The 18,559-nt window shown below is 36.6% G+C and overlaps 1 protein-coding gene across 1 annotated transcript in view; it reads right to left on the bottom strand.

Moving 5' to 3' along the window:
• The window catches only part of ANKRD31 (ankyrin repeat domain 31), a 133,797-nt gene that overhangs the window by 15,773 nt on the left and 99,465 nt on the right, over nt 1–18,559 (bottom strand). Inside the window, exons 22-24 of the mRNA XM_082624141.1 lie at nt 17,193–18,189; nt 10,311–10,451; nt 2,775–2,877 (exon numbers count right to left, since the gene is read on the bottom strand). Coding sequence (XP_082480267.1) covers nt 2,775–2,877; nt 10,311–10,451; nt 17,193–18,189 — 1,241 coding nt within the window. The remainder of the gene's footprint in view (nt 1–2,774; nt 2,878–10,310; nt 10,452–17,192; nt 18,190–18,559) is intronic.

Here is an 18,559-nt window from a genome sequence, read left to right as displayed (position 1 = left end):
TTTTTTTTTCACCTTGTCCAAATTTCATTTTTTCCAACAGTTATTTGCTTGGTTCCTGTACTAGGTCATCTAAACAAGGCATGTCTGAAAGTGAAAGGGAGTGGTACTAATAATTTTGCTGGATTAGGGACTGCCCCGGTCAAATGGGGATACATGGTCATCCTAGTTATGGGAAATGTAAATATCTCTTCCTAGTCCACTATTTCCAAAAAACAGTATTCTGAAGAGTGTGATTATCAAAAAGCGTAAGAGAACAGATATGTTCATGATCTGAAGTAGGTTAATTAAATCCACGTGGACATGTTTTTCCTTTAGACTTTATGGTCTCTATGGTGTCATAGCCACAACTTCCATTACCACATTTTGATATGCAGAAGAGGGGAAAAGATTCTCTCCAGAATGTTTTGCTTATAATAAGGTTAGAGACTTTACATTTTTCTAACTTACCAGGTCTTTGGATTTCTGTCAGGTACCACAAAACCAGGTACAAAAGAATCCTAAATCAAGGATGCTCAAACAAAACTTCAACAGCAGCCTACAGATGCCTGCAGGGACCTGTCTATAGATTCCTAGGTCCAGATCAAGGTAGCAAGATGCTGGTTGGCATACTGGCGCCTCCACAGTTCTCAAATTAGCACTAACATTTTCTGAAATATCTAAAGGAAAGAAAATTCAGGATTTCTGGACAGAAATTAGTAACAAGAAACTGCTATACTGCAGGCAACAGAAGCAGCAATTCAGAACCCATTTTTTATTTCATGCTCATTTAGCAGAGGAACTGTGAGCCCTCTGAGGAAGAAGATGCATGGCTGGGGCTGGAAATACGTGCCGGGAGCTAGAAAATCTGAGGAGCAGATATCCTTTCTGATATGAGGAAGAACCTATATTTCTGCTTTGACTCTTAAGGATAGAAACTAGGAGAAAGGGTTTGCTTGACTTTCCTTCAAGTGCGTGTGTGTGCACGTGCACGAGACAGAGACGAGAGGGACAAGAGAGAGAGACAGAGGGCTTGAGTGTACAAGCACAAAAGTGGGTGTGCTTTGGAATCAAAGTGAAGGGCTGAATATTAAGAATTTTCAAATTATTACCTGCATAAGAAATCAGATACTACTAGTCATTCAAAGTCAACAGTCAGGCTGGCTGCGTAAGAATCACTCCTAAAAACTCAGGTTCCTTGGCCTATCTCTAAGATTAGATTAGGTAAGGAACCAAAGACCATGAATTACTACAACTCCTTCCAGTTTCTTAAGCCCTTTAACTTCCCCACAATTGTTTTATTTTATGTGTTTCCCCAAAATGATGAAAAATACTTTTGAGGCTATCCTTAGAAAACTGGGGAAAATGCATCTTATTCTGAAGCCAGTTTTTGAGACAAAGGTTAGAGTGAATTCAGTATAAAGTTAGGAAAGTACTTTGAATTATTGGGATTTGTTGTAAGGAAAGGAGTAACCCTGGGAAACCCCGGGTTAGGGGCTTGTGATAGTAATCCTGTTTGGTTCTTGACTCTGGCTGTCATAGAATTATCATTTTTTGTTTTGTACCTCCTCTCCTCATATACTGTCCCCAACTGGTCTAAGACAGGGAAACTGGGGGAAAAAGAGGGTGCACTGCAGCAGAGAAGGGTGATATAACATTAGTTATGTCTGCTTTTCATAAATGTGTACCGCCCTTTCCAATAACTTCAAAATCGGCTGCTGATTGGTGAAGACCACATTCTCTTCAGTTTTCTGAAGGTTTATTCCATTAGATGAAGTGTATTAGTGTACCCTAACAAACAAAGACTTAATTCTAGTATCTAGGATCTATTTTTAGAAAATATGGAAAACTAACCAAATCATGCCTGCAGGAAGGAAAAAAATACCATTTTTCTCTTTTACATGACACTTAAAAAAAATCTACCTAAAGTAAGCACATCACAGATTCAGAGAAAGGAATTGTGAGGGAAGGTGTCATTCTTCTAGAATTTTAAGTTAAACGGTGTTTAAACGGAGTGCTGTAAACAAACAAACAGAAAATAACAAGTTTTGGTGGAGATGTGGGGAAACTGGAACCCTTGTACATTGCTGGTAGGGATGTAAAATGATTCAGTTGCTGTGGAAAACAGTAATGACTGTTCCCTCAAAAGTTAAACATATAGTAACTATATAATATAGCAATTCCAATCCATGGTATACACCCAAAAGAACTGAAAACAGGTATCCAAACAAATATATGTATACATCTGTTAATAGCAGCACTATGTGCAATAGCCAGAAAGTGGAAACCTAAATGTCCATCAAAGGATGAATAAATAAGTAAATTGTGGTTTATATATATATGCAATGGAAGCCATAAAAAGGAATGAAGTACTGACAGATGTTACAATGTAGAGAATCCTAAAAGCATTACGCTAAGTGAAAGGTTTCATACACAAAAGGTCATATATTGTAGGATCCCATTTATATAATATATTCAGACTAGGCAAATCTATGCAGACAGGAAGCAGACTGGTAGTTCCCAGGGACTGGAGGGAGTGGGGAATGGGAAGTAACTGCTGAATGGGTGTGGGTTTCTTTTTGGGGTGATGAAACTGTTTTGGAACTACACAGAGCTGGTGGTTGTAAAACACTGTCAATGTACTAAATGCCACTGAATTGCTCACTTTAAAATGTTTATTTGAATATCATGTGAACTTAACCTGAATGAAAAAAAAAAAAGACAAGTGCCAATGCCTTCTCAGCAGATGTGGGTGTGTTTTCCCCACAACTAAGAAATAGGTGTTGGTCTGCACATACCTGGAAGACAAGGTTGATGTTGCTGAGGTACCAAGTTTGGGTCTGGAAGCAAGGGTAATTCCTCAGAAATATACTTTAAAAGTTCCTTCCCCTGGTATGTTACCTGCACATAATTAAACACAGAACTTCAAAATCATATATTTTATAAGAAGCAAATACACCTTTCCCCTGCAAATTGTAACTCCAGTAAAGTACTGATTGTTGTACATTATGTATTGGCAAACTAGCCCACAGCCAAATCTGGGCTGCCATCTTTTTTGTAAATAAAGTTTTACTAGAACACAGTGATACCCATTCATTTACTTAACATCTATGGCTGCTTTTATGCTACAACAGGATGGAGTAGTTTTGACAGAGACCATATGCTCACAAAGCCTGAAATATGTATTATCTGGCCCTTTACAGAAAAAATTGCTGATCCCTGATATGTATCATTAATTCTCTCATATGTTCACCTTATTCAACAAACATTAATCTAGCACCTGCTACTTTATAACTTTAAAAAATTAATGTTGCATTAATAAAATTAAGTCATAAAAGTAAAATGGTACTTTTCAAGAAATCACATACAAAACTGGTTAGATTAACTGCATTTTAGGTCTATACATCAAAGTTTTTTTGTTTTTCTTGGTTTGTTTTTGAACTTAGTTATTGTTTTTCAGCCCAAAAGGTCAGAGCTTAGAAATATGTACATACAAATGGGCTGGACTGAGGTAAACTGGCAAACACCTGCCAGAAATGTTCTGAGTCCAAGGGTCTTTGCGTCCTCCAGACTTAGTTCTAGAGCAGTCTAATAGTATACTCCCAGAAGCTAGGTTCACTATGGTTAAACCAGCAAGTCTCAACTTGGACATTCCTTCCTCCAGGATGCCTTCCTATAACTGCTAAGCTCAAGTAATGACGATCCTCTAGAATCCCATAAAGTCTGTGCTCATATTTCTGTCAAGGTACTTATCCCACTTAAAGGAAATTATGAATTAACGTGTCCATTTCCACTAAACTATAGGCTCCTTGAAGAAGGATCTGTATAATATTAATTTTTATTCTCTAGCTCTTCATATAGTGCCTGACAATACTAGGAAAAAACTCTTAAGTCCCAGCTCTTAAGCAAAATTCTTAAATTCTCTGAGCCTGAGTTTGTGCATCTGTTAAATGAGTCTCTCCAGATTTTTAAGTTGTGAGGAGTAAAGGAGATAATATATATGATAATATATACTTTTGGCATGCTGTCTAGCACATCCTGAGTGCTCAGTAAATGCTGTTACTGAACAGGGCAAGGAAGGCCTAAGGAATACAGAATGGTTAGGCAGACTTTTAGCTCAATCCTATGACTAAACAAAGCTTGGTAATGTTAATGGAACAGACCTGGCCTACTCAGTATGCTAAACCCTCCTCACTTGCCAGGGAAAAAGAGTGGTGAGGCCACTGAATGCCACCTGTCATTTCTCCAAACAACTAACAGTTAACAACAATGGATTTTGAACATTCATCCAAAAACAGCAGAATACATTCTTTTCAAGTGCACATGGGACATTTTCCAGGATAGATCACATACTAGGCCACAAAACAAATCCCAATAAATTTAAGAAGACTAAAATCATATCAAGCATCTTTTCCAACCACAACACTATGTGACTAGAAATCAACTACAAGAAAAAACTGCAAAATATCCTCACAAACACGTGGAGGCTAAACAATATGCTACTAAACAACCAATGGTTCACTGAAGAAAGCAAAGAAGAAAAAAAAATACCTAGAGACAAATGAAAACAAAATCATGATGATCCAAAATCTAATGGATGCAGCAAAAGCAGTTTTAAGAGGGAAGTTTATAGTGACACAAGCTTACCTCAGGAAACAAGAAAAAATCTCAAATAAATGACCTAATCTTACACCTAAAGGAACTAGAGAAAGAAGAACAAACAAAACCTAAAGTTTGTTGAAGGAAAGAAATCATAAGGATTAGAGCAGAAATAAATGACACGGAGACTAAAAAAAAAAAAAAATAGGAAAAGTCGATGAAACTAAAATCTGGTTCTTTGAAAAGATAAAATTGATAAACCTTTAGTCAGACTTATCAAGAAAAAAAGGGAGAGGGCCCAAGTCAATAAAATCAGAAATGAAAAGGAGAAATTACAACCAACACCACAGAAATACCAAGGATCTTAAGAGACTACTACAAACAACTACATGCTAATAAAATGGACAATCTAGAAGAAATGGACAAATTCTTAGAAATGTACAATCTCTCCACACTAAACTAGGAAGAAATAGAAAATCTGAATAGACCAATTACCAGTAATGAAATTGCATCAGTAATTTTAAAACTCCCAACAAACAAAAGTAAAGGACCAGATGGCTTCACAGGTGAATTCTACCAAACATTTAGAGAAGAGTTAACACCTATCCTTCTCAAACTATTCCAAAAAACTGCAGAGGAAGGAACACTTTTGAACTTATTCTAGAAGGCCAGCATCATACTGATACCAAAATCAAACAAGATATCACAAAAAAAACCTCACAAAATGACAGCTCATATCACTGATAAACACAGACACAAAAATCCTCACAAAATATTAGCAAACAGAATCCAACAATACATTAAGAGGACCATACACCATGATCAAGTGGGATTTATCCTAGGGATGCAAGGATTTTTTGATGTCTGCAAATCGATCAATGTGATATACTATATTAACAAACTGAAGAATAAAAATCATATGATCATCTCAATAGATGCAGAAAAAGCTCTGACCAAATTCAACATCCATTTATAATAAAAACACTCCAGAAAGTGGGCACAGAGGAAATATACCTCAACATAATAAAGATCACATATGACAAACCCATAGTTAACATCAAACTTATGGTGAAAAGCTGAAAGCATTTCCTCTAAGATCAGAAACAAGACAAAGATGCCCACTCTTGCTACTTTTATTCACATAGTATTGCAAGTCCTAGCCACAAGAATTGGGCAAGAAAAAGAAATAAAAGGCATCCCAATTGGAAACACGTAAGTAAAACTGTCACTGTTTGCAGATGACATGATACTAAACATAGAAAATACTAAAAACACCACCAGAAAACTACCAGAGCTTATCAGTGAATTCAGAAAAGCTGCAGGATACAAAATTAATATATAGAAATTTGTTGCCTTTCTATACATTAACAATGAACTATGTATGCATATGGCTGATTCACTTTGTTGTACAACAGAAACTAACACAGCATTGTGAAGCAATTATACTCCAATAAATATGTATTTAAAAAAAAACAATGAACCATCAGAAAGAGATTAAGGAAACAATCCTGTTTACCATTCCATCAAAAAAGAATAAAATACCTAGGAATAAACCTATCTAAGGAGGTAAAAGTCCTATACTTGGGAAACTGTAAGACACTGATGAAAGAAACTGAAAATGAAACAAACAAATGGAAAGAAAAACATGCTGTTTGACTGGAAGAATTAATATTGTTAAAATGACCATACTACCCAAGGCAATCTACAGATTCAATGCAACCCCTATCAAAATACCAATGGCATTTTGCACAGAACTAGAACAAATAATTTAAAAATTTGTATAAAAACACAAAAGACATGAATAGCCAAAACAATCTTGAGAAAGAAGAACAGAGCTGGAGGAATCATACTCCCTGACTTCAGATTATACTACAAAGCTACAGTAATCAAAACAGTATGGGCACAAAAACACAGAGACAGATCAACAGAACAGAATAGAGAGCCCAGATGTAAATCTATGCACTTACAGTCAATTAATCTATGACAAAGGAGGCAAGAATATACAATGGAGAAAAGACAGTCTCTTCAATAAATGGTGCTGGGAAAACTGGACAGCTACATGTAAAAAAATGAAATTAGAACATTTCTCATACTATATACCAATCCAAATGGATGGAGGACCTAACTGTAAGACTGGAAATCATAAAATTCCCAGAAGAAAACATAGGCAGAACACGCTTTGATATAAATCAGAGCAATATTGTTTTGGATCTGTCTCCTAAGGCAAAGGAAACAAAATAAAAAATAAACAAATGGGACCTATTTAAACTTAAAAGCTTTTGTACAGCAAAAGAAACCATCGACAAAATGAAAACACAACCTACTGAAGGGGGGAAAATACTTGCAAATGATATAACTATTTGCAAGTATTAAGGGGATAATATCCAAAATATATAAACAGCTCATACAACTCAATATCAAAAAACAAACAGCCTGGTCAAAAAATGGGCAGAAGACCTGAATAGAAATTTTTCCAAAGAAGACATACAGATGGCCAACAGTCACATGAAAAGATGTTCGACATTGCTAATCATCAGAAAAATGAAAATCAAAACCACAATGAGGTATCACCTCACACCTGTGAGAATGGCTATCATCAAAAAGAACACAAATAACAAATGTTGGCAAGGCTGTGGAGAAAGGGGAACCCTTTCGTATGCTGTTGGTGGGAATGTATATTGGTGCAGCCACAGTGGAAAACAGTATGGAGGTTTCTCAAAAAACTAAAAATAGAACTGTCATATGATTCAGCAATTCCAGTCCTGGGTATATATCTGAAAAAAAAAACAAAAACACTAATTTGAAAAGGTACATGCACCCAATGTTCATAGAAGCATTATTTACAGTTGCCAAGATATGAAAGCAACCTAAGCGCCCATCAACAGATGAATGGATAAAGAAGATGTGGTATATATGTACAGTGGAATATCACTCAGCCATAAAAAAGAATGTAAACTTGCCATCTGCAACAACATGGATGGACCTGGAGGGTATTATACTACATGAAATAAGTCAGACAGAGAAAGACAAATACTCTGTTATCATTTATATGTGGAATCTAAAAAATAAAATGAATGAATATAACAAAACAGAAGCAGACACAGATAGAGAAAATAAACTAGTGGTTACCAGAGTGGAGAGGGAAGAAGGGCAAGATAGGGGTAGGAGATTAAGAGGTACAAACTACTATGTATAAAATAAATAAGCTATGAGGATATATTGTACAGCACAGGGAATATAGCCAATATTTTATAATAAATTTAAGTATAATCTATAAAGCTTTTGAATGACTATGTTGTACAGCTGAAATCAGCTATACCTCAGAAATAATAAAGTTTACCTGCAAGTATATAAAAAGAAGAAAGAATGGATTTTGTTCACATTATCACCCTGACAATATCCAACACACCTTATGCACTCATCAATGTGTAGGCTCAGTATGTTTTCACCTATGTCTCAGATTTAAAGTATATTTTTATCAGTTAGTGCTGGGTAAAATTTTACCTTAGTAGCCTTAGAGGTCATGAGTCCCCATAGGCCCCAGACATCACTAGGGATAATTCACAAATTCAAAGAACACAGCTTTAAGAAAATCCACTGAGTTAAAAATCTATTTTCCACAAGGTAGGAGTGATTTAATGAACAAGGATAACAATGAATAGAACTCAAACTGAACAGGCACTAGGTCACTTCAGGAGACTGAAGCGGCAAGAGGAGTGAGTGATGTCCAGTGGAGTATGCATGAGGATTCCCTTGGCAAAGCTGTACAGCAGCTCAGCTGTTTGGGTACGAAGTGTGAGTCATCTCCGTGTCTAGTGGCTGTGTCATTCTGTCTGATGTAGCACAAGACCTAGTTTTCTGGCATTTCTTGCCTCACAACCAACCAGTCCTGGCTCTATAGCCCCACCACTGTACTAGGAACTAGTCAGTAGAAATGTTCACATTTACCGAGGTAGCAAAAAGCTCCTATCAAGAAGTGACTGTGAATTCAGGAGTTACCCCAAGACAAGAGGGGTAGAGGTTACTGTGGTAAAATTTAAAAGAGGCTTTAAAAAATTGTAAACAACTCACTGGGGCAGTGTTTCTCAGCTTGTGGTATTTACTAGAAGTACATGAGTATCCTACCGTAATTTTTGAAACTATTTCCATTTTTAGGATAATTTTTAAAAAATCTAAGCTTGCTCAGATAATCCATATGAATATCTTATATCCAAGAATTGCCCTAATTTTAGTGCCCACATTTGTATTTGGCTTCACTATCACATAGATGTTAAACAATATGACTCCAATTGACATGGCTAATGAGAAAAGACCAGAGGCAACGTGATATGTAAATGAGGCATATAAGTACAGAGTGAGAGCCAAATGATATCACAGCCAGCTATTCAAAAGCAGAAAATGCAGTAGTTCCAACAGAGAAAAAGAGTGGGAGGACTGAGTCATCATCAGTGGGCCACAGGCATGTTAAGCTCAAAAGAACCTAAGCTACAGCAATTAGTACCATATTCACACTGTGAGCATAGATTCAGTTTCAGCAAAACCATATCATCTATCATGAATTTAAGAAACTTTGTAATAAAAAGGGATTTCCATGGGTAAAATGTTAATTACTAACATGCAAATATGATTTATGAATCCATGGAAAGGATTAGGCGGTTGAATTGAAAGCAGACAGCCTGGTGACTCCAGTGGTGGGAAAAAAATAATAATAATACAGGAAAAAAGGAACACAGAGAGACTATAATATAAAGCAGAGAAAATTTAAAATGTGCTCATGTAAGTGAAGGAACTGAAACACTGTTCTGGAAGCACCTGCAACAGAGGTCTAGGAGACCAGAATGCAGGGTTTAGGGACTAAGACTGAGATAGGAGCTAGGAAAGAGAGTGGGCAGAGCTGAGTTGGACAAAAAACGAGAGAGGAAACCACCTTCTATTACTGGTGCACTGAGACTTACTGTAATGGCTAGTGGAGGCTGAAGGTATTTGCAATTCTGTGAAACAGTAATGGTGACTGTCTGATGACTCACACTTTTCTGGGTGAATTACTGCAATACTGTTCCCTGAAGGGGTGCCATGGACATCTGGAGGTGGCTGATCACTGGACCTCAAGGGTGTCAGTCATTGATACTCTTCAATTGGTTATTAAACTGGGCTTATAACTCAGAAGTCAGAACTGAGGGGGAGACCACTAAGTCTGGGAAGTCTGAATAAAAATTCAGAAATATTTTTTTGGGAGGCTAGCAATTCATGGATAAGACTATGTTCAAACATAAAAGTGCACCATAACTTCTGTGTGTCTTAGGCCCCTTTATCATAACTTTCGTCTTTAGGGGAAGATCTTGCTTTATTTTATCAGAATATTAGTAACATATTAATTAAATTATCAATTCACCAGTGGTTCCAAATTTCCTCTGTGGAGTCACAGGGACCTGCAATCACTGTGGAGGTGAGGTGGCAGGGACAAGAGGGGAAGATCGGGGGCATTCAATTTTCTCAGACTAGGTGAGGAACAAGGAAGGAGAGGCTCAGTTAGCTGTGCAATCCTGCTGTGGGGAATTCTGGCAAATAGGAATTGTGGGAGAAAGCATGTAGCACACTGCAGAAGGGATGCATGAGGACAAAACTAATTTGGAGAACTTTCAAATTCCTTAAAAAAAGGAAATAGTTTTATCATCAAAAAATATGTACCTTTCCATTTGAATATGAAGTTAAAGATAAACTTAAGAATGACCCACCTTACTCCAAGCATAATTCCAGGTCACGTAACTGTCAGCTCCTAGAAGATCCTTGAGCCAGATGACTGGGTTTTGATAAATCTGACCATTTTCTACCTTAATTTTGCCATTCAATAAAACACTGGCTTTATGGGTAGTCTCCTGAAGTGAAAAATAAAACAAAAATTAGGATTAATATCTGAAATATATGAACTTCTGCTTTTGTCCATGATGAAGCAACAGGGACCAGATTTACCCTAACACATGACACACCAAAAAAAAAGGCAAACTAAATATATGAAACAATGGTTTCCAAGATACCAAACATCAGGGAAAAAAGTACAGTGATCCTGAGAAATGAGAAACTAATGAGGTGAGCCCTACAATTGTCCCAACTCACTGCCTTGAGAGTTTCCAGGTCATGGTACAGGGAGAGGGCATCCAGGCAAAACCCGTGGATTCTGAGTAGAACAGACAGAGCATAGTCTAGGGAGGCATGATGGCTAGAGTCTGCAGGATGGAGTACTGAAGAAGAGAGAAATATATAGAGAGAGAACTCTGCAGATCTTCAGGGGGTCCTTTTTAAGTATTCCGCTGAGCTGTGATTGGCCATGTGTGTGAGGAAATTACCCAAGCCTGGGAAAAGAACTACTTGAAAGAATTAGAGGTAATGGCATTCTCTGGCATTCTCAAAGGGCAGAAATAGCACCTGTTCCCAATAGTAAGACTAGAAAAACCTCAAAACTGATGGGGCATTGGGAGGTACACAGAAGTGTCTTGCCTCTGTAGTGGGATATAATTAGCCTTAGACTGAACACTGCTCCAATCCTGCCTAACAAATTGTAAAAGCAAGACCCAAAAGGATAAAACTGTTTCTGTGTAAATTAGCTATATTCTAGAACAAATATCCAAAATATTTTTAAGAATAAAAACATATCTGGCATCCAACAAAATAAATTTCACAATTCTGGGATCCAATAAAAAATTAACAGGCCTAGAAACAGGTAGGAAAATAAATCCATATGGAGGAGAGAAAGCAATCAATTGAAAATGACTGAGAACTCTCAAAGATGTTAGAATTAGCAGATAAGGACATTAAATAGTTATTATAATCATATTCCACATGTTCCAAATGTTACATGGAGACATGGAAGATATAAAAGAAGACTCAAATCAAACTTCTAGAGATGAAAATTACAACATATGAAATGAAAAATACACTGGATGATATTAACAGATTAGACACTGCAAACAAAAAGATTAGTGAATTCAAAGACACAGGAATAGGAATGGCATAAAAAACCCAGAGAAAAGAGAATTTAAAAATAAGGTCATCACAGTGAGTTGTGGAATGATTTTAAGCAACCTAATATATATGTAATGGGAATTCAAAAACGAGGGGAGGGAAGAAAAAATATTTGAAGAAATAATGGCTGAAATTTTTCCAAATTTGAGGCAATGATAAAACCAGAGATTCAAGAAGTTCAACAAACCCTGGAGCATCGTCAGCGAGAAATCTCCAGCACAAAACTTCACAAACCACTTTTGACACATTCGATCAGTCACAGCACGTTCTCCATACACTTCACAAATCTTTTTGTGCATTTGTGTTTTAACCCTTCTTGAAATAATAAAGCATAATATGCTGAAAATGTTGTTTTTCTTCCACCTTCAATATTAAAATGTCTACACAAAAATTCACCAGTTTTGATAAGTCTTTTTTTAAATGCACACTGATATGACAGCTGTCACATACAATCTATTGTCACAGACAATTGTTTCAAATGAAGTTAAAGACAACTAAGTGCTACTAGAGCCATCTCAAGGAAAAAAATGAACAAACGTTTTGGCCCAATCAACAGTATACATGAAGTGGTATAATATCACTTAAAGGTAGATTGTGAGAAGTTAAAAACAGATGCCATAAACTCTCAAGGCAGAACTAAAATACAAAGTTATAGCTGGGAGTTCCCTGGCGGTCCAGTGGTTGAGACTCGGCTCTTTCACTGCTGCAGCCCGGGTTCAATCCCTGGTTGGGGAACTAAGATCCCACAAGATGCACAGTGTGGTCAAAAAAAAAAAAAAAAAAAAAGAGAAAGTTATAGCTCATAAATGAACAAAGGGGATAAAGCATAAAAAGATGAAAAAAGGAACAAAGAGAGATAAGAGAAATAGAAAACAAATACCACATGACAGATTTAAACTAACTATATAAAAAGTCACATTGAATGTAGTATTCTAGAATTGACTTCTGGCATGACAGTATGAGGATCCACTTCCAGGTAAAAACTATTAAAAAAATTTTAAGTTGTTGAAAATGGTCATAAGGGCATGCAGTAAGTGAAGACACATCTATTCAACAAAATCTATGAAAATCAGGTTGAAAAAATGTGAGAAACAGTGATATTTGAACCAAGACTGCTTCCTTCCTCCCCCTGCAGTGAGGTGGAGACTCCCCTTGACTGCTACAGCCAAGAGCACAGGGCTCTCTCTCCCTAAAACTGCCAGTCAGAGGGCTACCTTCTTGGTAGGGGTAAGACATAAATACTTCTCATCCTGCCTCAGCTATCTGTTGCTAAGTCCAAGTTGTGGGCAAGTGCAGCCAAGAGGTGGGGGTTCTTTTGTTCAGTTTAACCTGTACTGGTGAGACAGAGTCTCTATCTTTGGCAAGGTGCTACTGAGACTATTGGGGTCCTGCTCACACTTGCCCTGGCTTGTAAGGTGGTGGTTTCATGTCAGGAGAGGCAAGTTGAAAATGCAAGAGGCTAGTGTGCACCTTTCCACTAAATGCTCAGATCCTAAAGCAGGGGTATCATTCAGAGAGAAGTTGCCATGTTCCTGCCCTAAGCTCCAGAGCCATGGCACAAATATTTTGCCTGGGAACAATAACAAACGTAAGAGAAGATGGGGATCAATATACAGACTTGCTACAATACATTACCTACTCTAAAATATCTAAAATGTCCAGTTCCAACAAAAAATTATGAGACATGCGAAGAAACAGGAAGTATGACACATACAGCAAAATAAACTAACGAAAAAGCAACATAAACTGCCTGTGAGAATGACCAGGTGTTAGATTTAACAAAGACTTCAAAACAGCCATTTAGGGCTTCCCTGGTGGCACAGTGGTTGAGAGTCCGCCTGCTGATGCAGGGGACACAGGTTCATGCCCCGGTCCGGGAAGATCCTACATGCTGCAAAGTGGCTAGGCCTGTGAGCCATGGCCGCTGAGCCTGCGTGTCCGGAGCCTGTGCTCCGCAACGGGAGAGGCCACAACAGTGAGAGGCCCGTGTACCGCAAAAAAACCCACAAAAAAACCCCAAGGAAACAAAAAGAAGTTATGGAGTTGAAAAGTTCAATAACTAAAATGAAAAACTTAATAGAGAGGCTCAACAGATTTTCAATGTCAGAAGAAAGAATTAGTAAACTTGAAGAGAGATCAATAGAGATTATGTAAGCTGAGGAAGAAAAAGAAAAAAGAGTGAAGAAAAAAGAAAAAGCTTCAGAGAAATGTGGGACACCATTAAGCACACCAACATATGCATAATGGGAGTACCAAAAGGAAAGGAAAAAGGAGCAGAAAAAATATTTGAAGAAATAATGGCTAAAAATTTCCCAAATTTATTGAAAAACATTAATCTACATATTCAGGAAGCTCGATGACGTCCAATAAGGATAAACACAAAGAGAGCCATAAATAGATACATAGTAAAAATACTGAAAGTCAAAGACAATAAGAAATTATTGAAAGAAGTGAAAAATGACTCATCACTTACAAGGTAAACCCCAAAAGATTAACAACTGACTTCTTATCAGAAACAATGAAAGCCAGAAGCAGTGGAATAACACACTCAAAGTACACAAAGAAAAACCTGTAACCAAGAATCCTATTTTCAGCAAATCTTTCAAAAATAAAGGTGATGTAAAGACCTCTCTTGAGAAAATTTGTTGCTAGCAGACCTGCCTTACAAAAAATACTAAAGGAAGTTCTTCAGGTTGAAATCAAGTGACCCCCAAATGGTAATATGAATCCACATGGAAAAACAAAGAGCATCAGTAAAAGTAATCACATATTATAAAAGACAGTATAAATGCACATTTCTTCTTTCTTTGCTTAACTGGTTTTTAAAACAATTGTACAAAACAATAGGGATATAATACATATATATTTGCAAAAGCACAAAGGAGGTGGGTGGAAGAAGTTTTACTGGGCTAAGAAAATGACTCCATATGGTAACTCAAATCCACAGGAACAAATGAAGAGAAGCAGCAAGGATGAATAAGAAGGTTAATATATCAAAAGTTATAATTATAAACTTGCTCTCCTTTCTTCTCCTCAGCTCCTTTAAAAGTCAAAAAATTTAGGGGCTTCCCTGGTGGTGCAGTGGTTGAGAGTCCGCCTGCTGATGTAGGGGACACGGGTTCATGCCCCGGTCCGGGAAGATCCCACATGCTGCGGAGCGGCTGGGCCCGTGAGCAATGGCCACTGAGCCTGCACGTCCGGAGCCTGTGCTCCACAATGGGAGAGGCCACAACAGTGAGAGGCCTGCACACCACAAAAAAAAAAAAAAAGGTCACAAAATTTTATAAAGTAATAATTATAACAATGAATTATTGGGTTTATAACATTTACAGATATATCAATAATATATATAATAATATCACAAAAGGGAAAGAGAAAACTTGAGCAACATTATATAAACTAACTAGACTGAACAGGCATCTATAGAAAACTTCTCCTAATGATAGAATATATACATTCTTTTCAAGTACACATGGGACATTCTCTAGCATAGGCTATACACTATCTAAGCCACAAAATAAGTCTCAGAAAATTTAAAAGGACCCAAATAATACAAAGTAGGTTCTCTAAGAGCAATGGAATGAAATTAGAAATTAATAACAAAAAAATGAGAAACTCACAATTATGTGGAACTCAAACAACATACTCCTAAATAACCAATGGGTTAAAGAAGTAATCAAAAGGTAAATGAGAAAATACTTTGAGATGAATGAAAATGAAGGCAAAACATACTGAAACTTATGGGATGCAGTAAAAGCAGTGGGTTAGAGGGAAATTTATTGGTGTAAATGCCTATGTTGAAAAAGATGAAAGATCTCATGTCAGTAACCTAAACTTACACAAAACACACTGGAAAGAGAATAGCAAACTAAACATAAAGCAAGCAGAGGGAAGGAAATAGTAAATATTAAAGGGGAAAAAAGTAAAACATGCAATAGAAAAATAGAGAAAATCAAAAAAATCAAAATTGGTTCTTTGAAAAGATTAATAAAATTGACAAACCTTTAGCTAGATTAACCAAGAAAAGCAAGAGGGAAGACTCAAATTACTAAGAGCAAAAATGAAAATGTGGACATTACTACTGACCTTATAGAAATAAAAAGGACTATAAGAGACACTATGAACAACTGTATGCCAATAAATTAGATGAAATGAGCAAATTCCTAGAAAGATACAAACTACCAAAACTGACTCAAGAAGAAATAGACAATCTGAAAAAAAAACTATAAAAAGTAGACACTGAATTAATAATCAAAAAACTATCAACAACAACAAAAAAGCCCAGGTACAGATGGTTTTACTGCTGATGACTAGAAAACATTTTAAAAAGACTTAATACCAATTCACAAACTCTTCCAAAAAATAGAAGGGAAGGAAACACTTTGGAATTCATTCTGTGAGACCAGTATTACTCTGAGACCAAAACCAAAGACAACACAAGAAAACTACAGACCAATATGCTTAAATGACTCTATGGACACTCTGTAGGAAGAAAGAGGAAAAAATACAAAAACAGTAGAAAACTTTTTTTTTTAGCAATCATTTAGACTTTATACTTTGCATATGTACATACATCAAAACTTGTCAAATTATATACTTTAAATACGTGTAGCATATTGTATATCAATTATATCTCAATAAAGCTGTTAAAAATAGCTGAAATACAAAAAATCATATTAGAATTTTATCATTGCTGATCCAGAGGAGTAACCACAGCTGTCAAAATTTTAGTTAATGTAACCAATTAATAACTGAAATTTGAGTTGCTTTGGCTAATGTGAAGTAGGTACTACTTAGCAATAAATTGGTTGACAGGCAAGCAAACAGGAACATCTAGAGGGATCTGAGATCAAGCTGCTAATTTAGTGTTTAAACTATAGTTTGAAGCTTTGAAATTAAATTTTTTTGCTCCTAACTTATAAATAAAGCTTATTAACTAGGAAAAGTCTTATAATCCAGAAGTGGAAAGGGTTGAAAAAAGGGGTCAATTAGCTTGAATTGGTTTTCTGTTGGATTGGTCCACAAGCAAAGCAGCATTCCAGGACCCTGCAATCTCTGCCACTCTTATATCCTCTTTCAAAAAATGAATGGGGGGGAAAGGGAAAGGAAGCCTCCTTTGTAGGCATTTCTAGCAGAACCTTTTTTTTCCTCTTCTGTTATTATGCATATGTGATATTGTTTTAATTGAGTTATATTTACCCAACACAAGTCATTTCCTGTTTCTAAATTGAGCTACTACGGAAGATGGGTTTATACTTAACCCATATTAGGGGAAGCTTCAGCAGTACACACTGGTAGTTCCCAAAACTTTGGAACCAAACACAGGTCCAATTTATCATTTTTATTTTGTTCTTAAATCCTTCCTGCTGCAGTAAAACTAATTCTGGTCTGAGAGCCTAAAGGTGCTTGTGACTAAAATGTACAGGGCAATTTTAGAAGCATGATTTCACTTGCTAAGATATAATGGTTAAGTCTCTCCATTCAAGAAGCCCAGCCAAACCCTATTCCCCTAATTAGCGCTAAACACTGACACTATGTAACAGCAACATTTACTCACTTGTAAAATTTACATAATTTTAGAGAAAAAAAAAGGATACCTGTGTTTTGAATTCCAGAATATTATTTCCCGGATTAATTCTTCCTAGCAATATCAGATCCTTTATCTGCATGCATTTTTTAGGAGTTGTGCTGTATTTTGAAGGATTTTTTACAGTATGTTGACGGCCAGACCCAGAGGAGGAGGAGCTCTGACTATCATTTGCATGTGGAACAGCAAGAGCTGATTTTCTAAGATAAGGTTTCACCTGATGCCCCGTATTACTGCCAAAGACATCAATCCCTTGATGTACCAGGGATTCTGATGTCCCCCTATGTGGTTGCTGGGAAGCTGTTTTCCTGTTTCCTTTTTTTGGATCACAATTGGAAAGAGCCTGATCACAAATAACAGTTGATGGATTGGCATCATTGTGGGCAAATACACTTGCAGTTTCTGAAATCTTTAATGTGCCAGTTACTGCTGAACGACTAAAGGCCTCATGCCCTTTGGCTGTAGTATCTTTAAGATCATTTTCTTTTTGTGAATATTCCGCTTGAGCAATAAAAGAAATAGGTTGGGATTGTAATTTAATCTTCTTAGTGCCATCTGAAAGTCTGGATTTTGATAATCTATCTAAGGTACAGTCACTGACACTTTGTTTAGAACTCAGTTCATTTCCAGAAAATTCTTCCCTTCTCACTGTCTTTGAATTTAGACAAGTGTTGGTATTTTGGTTGTCATGCCAGATTTCCCAAGACAACTGTGTTTCCTGCATGCTTCCACAAACAAGGCTGACAGGAGAAACTGAACATGACTGGGGCTGTACTGAATTTTCCAGACTAGTAAACTCTTGGCTGTCCTTTTCATTAGAGATTTCTGAGCTCAATGGCAGCTTCTTGAAACTAAGACCAGACAAAGATGTAACATTCTTATAGTTCTGAATTTTCTGGCTTATTTTTTTCTGTTTTTTTGCTACAAGTAAAAGGCTCTTCTGCCTTGTGGCCAAGTTAGCTAGTTGTTCTCTCAGGACTCCATGCTTAAATGACTCTATAGACACCCTGTAGGAAGAAACAGAAAGGAAAAAATACAAAAACAGTAGAAAACTTTTTTTTTTAGCAATCATTTAGATTTTATACTTTGTGTCAATTTAATCAGCTCAAAGTACACAAGAGTCTATCTTTTTGCAATGTATATTCTTTGAAAGAAACTGTTGCTTTACTTGAGGTAAATAAGTTTGCCTTTTTTAGGAGGTGACAGTGTGGTTATCCACATTTATATTCACATCATTACTTATCAGTTGTGAGTCAGCCCTAAAAGAGAAACAAAACTTGGGTTGTTTATCTAGATACCTAGTAGTTCTTTAGTTTGAAGGTATAAATTGATGGCCAAGGAGCAACACCATTCTTTAAGTTTGGAATTCGCTTACCT

This window comes from Mesoplodon mirus (genome assembly GCF_964341445.2).
Source record: "Mesoplodon mirus genome assembly, chromosome: 5".
In the NCBI taxonomy this organism is placed as follows: Eukaryota; Metazoa; Chordata; class Mammalia; order Artiodactyla; family Ziphiidae; genus Mesoplodon; species Mesoplodon mirus.
This window is presented reverse-complemented; position numbering and strand designations above follow the sequence as displayed.